Source organism: Haliotis asinina, chromosome 1, assembly GCF_037392515.1.
Source record: "Haliotis asinina isolate JCU_RB_2024 chromosome 1, JCU_Hal_asi_v2, whole genome shotgun sequence".
Classification (NCBI taxonomy): domain Eukaryota; kingdom Metazoa; phylum Mollusca; class Gastropoda; order Lepetellida; family Haliotidae; genus Haliotis; species Haliotis asinina.
This window is the reverse complement of record NC_090280.1, coordinates 51907793-51915825: the sequence shown is the minus strand read 5'-3', so window position 1 is coordinate 51915825 and position 8033 is coordinate 51907793. Positions and strand designations below refer to the sequence as shown.

Here is an 8033-nt window from a genome sequence, read left to right as displayed (position 1 = left end):
CTGTCCAACACATTGTCAGTGGATGTCCTTCCTTGGCACAAACAGCATATCTTTAAAGACATGATGGCATGGCTCGCTGCTTTTACTATCGTCTCCGCCATGCCTGTGGCTTTGACTCCGAGGTCCATCCATGGTACGACCCTGAACATGTCCAGGGCGTCCAGGAAAATGATGCTTTCAAACTTCTCTGGAATAGGCCAATATACAGACTGAGACGAATTCCAAGCAACAAACCTGATCTTCTCTTTTTGGATAAAGAAAATGAAATTATTTGTATCATTGAATTTTCCATCCGTTTGACAGCAATGTGATTGGCAAGATTCAGGAAAAGCATGATAAATACCTCGCCTTTAAAATGTCTCGCTTCCATCCCAAGTACACAGTCGTCAGGCCCCCCATTGTTCTCGGTGTGGTACCCCGTGATAACTTGGCGCAGATCAGGAGAATGCACAGCTCTTCTGACAATCTGGGTAATGCAGAAGGCTACAGTGATTGGGAGTCTTCATATTCTCCAGAAAGTTCTTGGTGGGTTCGACTAGACAGTGTTTCCTGGGGAAAGTCCCATTCACTGTCTGGGCTGCGTTTAGAGGGGGCATGAGCTTACCGGCCTGACTGTGCCAGGATCACCTGGACCCTCTCTGCTGCATTGCTGTCTTAATCTGTGAAACACAAATACAATAGAGACCACAATCTGCTAATACGGCATTGTTAGAAACATGTTTATCTATGCCAAGAACATGTTTACAGAAATGAGAATGAAATTTGTCAATCAACTGTCATTCTGGATAACCCGTCACTTCTGCACCATAAAGTAAAACTGGCTTCACGTTTGTATGAAAGAACTTAAAAAGAGTATTAACTGGAATATTTGGATACTGAGTGATAAGTGATCATCGGGTATGCGAGCCACAATCGCTTTGCCGTCGATAATATGATGAGCACAATTAATGCATGTTTAAGAATCATCGATACCCGAATCATCACAAATGACATCCCTTATAATGTTTTCACAGTCATTCCAGGATTCGTTCAGCATAGATTTAGGCACATCATGAAAGTTCATATTCACTCGTCTGAGTTGATTCTCTAAATAGTCAACCTTTTGTACTAATGTGTGATCACAATCTTTACCTTTTACATTTTCGTTTGCAAAAGAATCACATCACTCCTCTGCCACATGTCGCTGTGCACCCATATATACAACTGACGTATTGATACTGTCCAGCTTGCTGTGTACATGCTTGTTCGACTTGACGACTTCGTCAAACTTGTGAGTACGTTCTGAAATGGCCTGATACATGGGTAGGGAGGAACTTGGTTACAGTCAAAGCGGAGTCTTTGTAATTTTTCGACAGAAACTTTGTGATACGTCACAGAGTATGTGTGATTTTAGTCTCAACAGGGGAAGGGTAAAGTAATAATTAGCCTGTATATCAAGAAAATCAATAAGAGAGGTGAATTAAAATTTACTAACACTGGGTCCAAATCCGACTCACTGAACAGACTGGGCGAATCATACCCCGTCAGCTATTTTGGGGGGTTGGGAATTATCTGTGACAATGAATGACTTTTCCTTTTTCTGGGATATTTGACCAATTCATGGAAATTGATACTTAGGGTTTTTTCACAGATAAAACAGCACATACCTTATGACAAAAGAGGAACCAAATAAAGAGTCTCCTACCAGATGAACACGCTCCTACAGCCTCCTACCACATCTTTTACCGAATAAACAGTTTCTTACCAAATAAAGAGCCTCTTCCCAAGTGAACAGTCTCCTAGCAAATGAACAGCCTTCTACCAAATGAACAGTTTCCTATCAAATGAGCAGTCTGCTAACAAATGAGCAGCCTTTCACTAGACAACTAAAAGTCATTATAGATGCTCTCGATGTAAACCCGAAAAATCGATAAAGGTGACAAACATGTTGAATAGGAGCAACTCATGCTTGTCACTAAGGAGTTCTGGCGGTCGGGCTCGATGACATTGTTGTCGAATGGCATTGTAACCAAGTAGATCGATTTTCATGCTGTTGATCACTGGATTCGATTATTATTCGATTATTTACAGACCGCGGCTGTATAGCTGGAATAATGCTGCTTGTTAAACAACAAACCAACCAACTCCCCTCATGCCAAAATTCTATATCATATTCTTTCTCGACGTCGAGCTTTATTGTATAATTGATAGCGTTTTATACAGACTGTGCCTTTCATGTGTGCATATTTCAAACGTATATATTGCTACTATTATGAGAAAATAGATATTGTTCTAAATGTGTATATGTGCCATAGTATCCCATACTTCTACAAGAATGGTTTGTGTACATACGCATGTGATTGTCTGTCCCCATATTTCAACTATTGACAGTGCCACAATTCAGAAAGTACTAAATAGATAACGAGAGTCATCAGAAGATGACATATCCCCCCGACCCCCAAATATTTGAGAGGACAAACCATCTGACAGTTACTTATTGTCCTTTTAGACAATTGACAGATATTAAGAAGTGTTTTAGTTCTGCCCCGGAAACGAAACACACCTCTCACTAGTGAGACTAAGTCAAAAACGTTTCCATGGAAACCGAGAAAATAATAAATCACAAGAACCTGTAAGTAGCAAAAGGCACCACTTCAGGTTCTGATTGATATATCTACCAAGTTTTGCAGACAAATGTTGTTGAACGGCTTTTGAGTTCTGCTCCGGAAACGAAACCCACCCCACCATTAGCAACAGGCACAACCATAGGTTCAAATTATTACATCTATCAATTTTGGTCTAAAAATATTGAACGGTTTTGTGTTATGCTCCGGAAAGATGATTTGTGACTCGTATATCCAAGAAACCTTTTTCAGTGTCACTGTACCTAAGGTGAGGCTGGTAAAGTTCTTTTGTCGGTGTGCAAAGTAATCTTGGTTGTATGCATGCTAATTCAAGGGACGTAATCGCCAAGCGATCTACCTACCGCCATGTTGAGGAGCTGGCAACGCCTTAGGTACAGTGTGTGTGTGTGTGTAACATTTTCATTTCCAGATTCACCAACTTTGTATATATGAGACATAAATTCACAAGCTTGGTATTTGTGACATATATTCACGAACTTGGTATGTGTGACAGATTCACCAACGAGTGAGTTTAAATTAACCCTGCACTCAGCACAATGCTGACTAAATGGCGGCTGTTTTTAAATAATGAAGTCTGGACCAAACATTCCAGTGATCAACAACATGAACATCGATCTGTGCAAATGGGAAGCGATGATATGTGTCAACCAATTCAGAGAGCCTGACAACTCGATCCCATTAATCACCACTTACGACAAGCACAGTCGCCTTTTATGGCAAACATGGGTTTCTGAAGGCCTATTCTACCCCGGTCTTTCACGGGTCACAGGAGGTTAGGGATGTGTACAGGGACATATATACATATCTGGTGGATGGGGCTGGAGAGCAGTAATCAAACCAGACAATCAAGTGATCAATGAACGCATTTATTGTTTTAAAGCATCGACTACATTCATTTATTCATTATTAAATGGCGTCTGAGTGATGGTCGATGTACACGTTAGCTGAGACGTTGTGGTAGCCGTTACAAGGGGATCTCGCAGATATATCGACGCTTGAGGTCACAGTGGAGGTCACTGATCCCCCAAGTATCCAGCTGACCACAGTCCTCCCCCCGACCGTTGTCCGGCTCGGTTACCCCCCAAGCAGGCACATTTGTGGATCCCGAGGTCCATATAAACTGAGACGATCCCGACGACCTTCGCTTCAAACCTATCCAAACTCGGAATTTCTTTGAGCCTAAAAAATATGAGTTGAGAGTTAAATGGACGTGTGTCCGTTAGTCGAATGAAAATCTCAGCTATGTAGACTGACTCCAAAAGGACATCCTTCACAGAAATTTCTCAATTCTCTCTTCTCAATTTTTCCCTTCCAGTGAGCTGCCGGGCTTTTACTATAGGACTGGAACAGATAACCCAGGTCCCCGGGACGTGTGGGTAATGAGTTGGATCCAGGTGTTTGAACCCCTTATGATCGTGTGACTAATAAATTCAGGGATGTAATATGTTATACTTTCATGATTAAAGGTTATATTTTCTTCGAAGATAACTTACCGTCATGTCATCTGAATATTAGACTTAGTTAAAATTTTGAAAACCTCGAAATTTTCGCCTCCGAGCTGAAGGATATGCTGCCAATTCTTTCAAGTTTGATGTCCGGAATTAAAGTAACGGGTATGGTGTCGGTAAATATGGGGTATCGGGTCGGTTAATATCGGGTAGGACACAAAGGAAGACAATTTATACCCGTCTCAGTCTTCCTTTACCGTGTAATAGTTGTAGTGTTTGTTGTTTGTTGTACTCGCAGTACATCAGCTGTGTAGGCGTGGTAGTTTGTTACCAAATGAAAGGTGTCGAGAAAAACAAATCAAGTAATCTAAGAAAATGTTCAAATAGTGGAGATGCATATCCCTTGTATACGCGACTGTTGTGAGTGAGTTAGGTTAGTTTTACGCCGCTTTTACCAGTATCCCAGCACCATCACGGCGGGGACACCCATTGTACCGATTTGGGGAATCGAACACGATCTTCGTCATGAGGACCGAACGTTTTAACCATTCGGCTACCTACTGCCCTTTGCACGACTGTAACGTGGACAAGCATGTTTATACATTACCCTGAGATCTCCGAAGCTGAAAACACAGGGTGAGCAAGGAGACACACTCTAAACCCTTTGTTACTATAGAAAAGAAAATACATTTCTTTTGTCTGTTTGATATTACCCTCAATAATATTGGAAACTATTCATGCTCAACTGAGGCATGGTATCTCAGTGAACTAGCACTATAAAACAAGCTTAAGGTTGTATAATTAGCCACACACATGCATGTTGTTATGTGAGAGAAATATTCTGAAGTACGACCTTCCATTTTAACTCATCTCACCAATAATGTTAGAGTTTTAAGGCATCGGTCCATAAATGATGAGGAGGAGGGGCAGGAGGTTTGTAATGCACCAGACGTATAACCTAAAGGTTGTTTGAAGAGTTGCACGAGAAGTTAGGAAACAGATAAACACCTAATCAGATCATGTACCCACCCTGTGTCAGAAATCACAGCATTAACAAACTAGCATGCACTTCGTTTCTTGATATTCAGTGACTACCTCTCTTCCCTTAAGTTGCTGATTCCCCAGTTTGGTAGGAGGGTATATCTCTTACCTGCGTCCCCTGATGTGTCTCCCAGCCCAAACAGGTATCCAGCGACGATGCCATACTTCTTTGGCGTGTCCAGACTGACCAGGCGCCCACCTTCCGTCCTCTGGCACTCAGCCTCGGCGAATTTGTACTTCATTGTGTCCTTAAATTCACTGAGTCGGAAGCACATCTTGGGATTCTTAACTTTCGTGTATCCTTTAGGACACTTGCCTACAAAATGCAGGGAAGGAAATAAGCAAAACGCAATAGATTGATGTAAAATAGTGTTGTCTGGAAACAAATCAATATCATTTGTCAAAACATATTGAATGAGGGTTTTGGTCTTGCTTGGTGCTTTGATATCTCAAAACGAATTTTTATGCCTTTTCCTGTTTGGAAATGTTATTCCAGCTATATGACAGCAGTCTGTAAATAATCAAGTGATTAATATTAGCAAACTTCAAAAGGATCTGAAAATGGTACAACATTGTCAGTTATGTCACTTACTGTGACCATAACATACATCCAGTATGTCGACATTGACAACCATTACAGGTTGGGAATCTCATGGAATGGAGCAATACTTTTAAAGATGAAAACCCAGACCTTTGCAATCATAAACAGCCTACCTGCAAGTGCAGCCACTACACAAACTGCAAATATGATGAGTCGCAGCATCATTGACTCTGCCTCTGAAACAGAAATTGCAAATAAACAAAAAATAGTCTTCCTTCCTTGAACTCATCTCGGCTGTGATGGTAACGTTGTTATAGAAGACGTTGAAGAACTCATGAAGATCCATGTTAGAATTGGTCTTCTACAACCCATGCATGTCGTAAAAGGCAACGAACAGGATCGGTCTTCACGATACTCGTCTTTCCTGGGGCAAGTGTTTCAACAGTCTCTGCAATGTGCAGAGCTGCGTGTTAATTCTATGATGGTTGGTTGGATGTGCCGTAATAAAAAGATTGTTTTATCAGCTGGCCAGGTTTGCTGATATGGTTCATTGTTGTCTATAGAGTAAATCGACGATCATGGCATCGATCACTGGATTGTCTGGACCAGACTCGACAACATGCACAGTTGACATTCAACGAAGTGGATTATTGGTCATTGTGGCTGCAAACATCAAACAAATACTGCTCAATACCTACATTGTGCACCAAAACGCTTGCACAACTCAAGCACAAAGCGAACATATCATGAACATTATTATAGAAGAGTGATTACTTTACCAAAAGTTGGGAGTAAGACGGTCGCTGCCAGTCCTGCCTGCTCAGTGAGGAGTACAGACAAGTGTGTTTTATACAAAACAGGGGAAGGCTATTTAACGATGTAGTTTCTGTATTTGCATAATATACTTGTAATGGTTGAGACGTCAATATCTGCTACGTAATACATATTGAATAGAGTCATGTATTATTAACAGAGCAGGTGAATAGCACAAGAGACGACACCTGCAGTTCGTTTATCACTTTTAATACCAGATTATCATTTGTTGGCACCAGCGGATGAAAAATACACACATATGCAATCTGGTAGTATTTAGGCTCAGCCGTAACACAATCTAATAGTGAAAGGTTCTGAAAATTGATTGAGCATCCTACTAAAGATTATTTCATTCAAAGAGAGAGAGAGAAACAGAGATACAGAGAGAGAGGCGGACACACAGATCGATAGATAGAGACACAGAGACCGACACATAAAGAGTCACAAAAATGATACACACACACACACACACACACACACACTATATATATATATATATATATATATATATATATATATATATATATATATATATATATATATATATATATATATATATATATATAAAGAGTAACAGATGGGAGATTAAAAATTAAAAATTAATAGAGGACTTTGCAATTGAGTGTGCGCTGCGAAGTTGTCTCGCCTTCTCCAAGACTGAACGGCCTCCTACCAAACAAACAGCCTCCAATCTGATGAACCACACTTCCCACCAAATCAACAGTTTCCTACCATATAAACAGCCTCCTACCAAATGAACTGTGTCCTACAAGACAAGCAGTCTTCCCCTTACAGCCTCCTACCTCATGAACAACCTACTACTTAATGAACTGTGTCCTCCCAAATGAACTGTGACCTACAAGATAAACAACCTCCTACCAAATAAACTGTCTCCTTCCAGATTCTCCTACCAAATAAACTGTGTCCTTCCAGATTCTCCTACCAAATGAACTGTCTCCTTCCAGATTCTCCTACCAAATAAACTGTCTCCTTCCAGATTCTCCTACCAAATGAACTGTCTCCTTCCAGATTCTCGTACCAAATGAACTGTGTCCTAGCCTGTGTCCTAGGCCTACGACAGTCGTAAACCTATGTTTAGGTTGTTTAGGTTCTACGATTATCTTAGCGCCACGATGGCTTTAAGGAAAGGGCACCAGATAAACAGATGAATGGCGTCTCTTAATTAAGCACACACCTGATTATCAGTTGCTGTGTCCCATGCTTTTCGATATAAGCTTTATAACTTTCACGTCCAGAAATTCTGTCTCGGTAGATAATGGAAAGAGGTTATTCAGTGTAGTTGACTTTGCATATCTAAAACGTCATGTGTTCGGTGATGTGATGGATATGCTGATCAGGGAACCTGCATGAAACCTGCTCCATGTCTACTTGCATGTGTAAATGTAGAAAGGATATGGGCGGAATGACTTTAACACCTGTGCACCTGTGATCTAATCTGCAGTTCAATCAAAGTGATCAGGTGTTTCCGAGAAAGGTTTTTGCATTGTTAGCATTATGAGAAAATTTGCACATATAACAACAGTTGATACCCTGGGCTTATTAAGA

The 8033-nt window shown here is 40.8% G+C and overlaps 1 protein-coding gene across 1 annotated transcript; it reads right to left on the bottom strand.

Moving 5' to 3' along the window:
• Positions 1–3490: 3490 nt before the first annotated feature.
• Positions 3491–6482, bottom strand: LOC137280276 (layilin-like). The gene is made up of 4 exons (XM_067811873.1): positions 6434–6482; positions 5828–5890; positions 5223–5429; positions 3491–3803 (listed from the first exon to the last, which is right to left on the bottom strand). The coding sequence occupies exons 2-4, from the start codon at positions 5877–5879 to the stop codon at positions 3589–3591; spliced, it is 474 nt and encodes a 157-aa protein (XP_067667974.1). The 5' UTR covers positions 5880–5890; positions 6434–6482; the 3' UTR covers positions 3491–3588.
• Positions 6483–8033: the final 1551 nt, after the last annotated feature.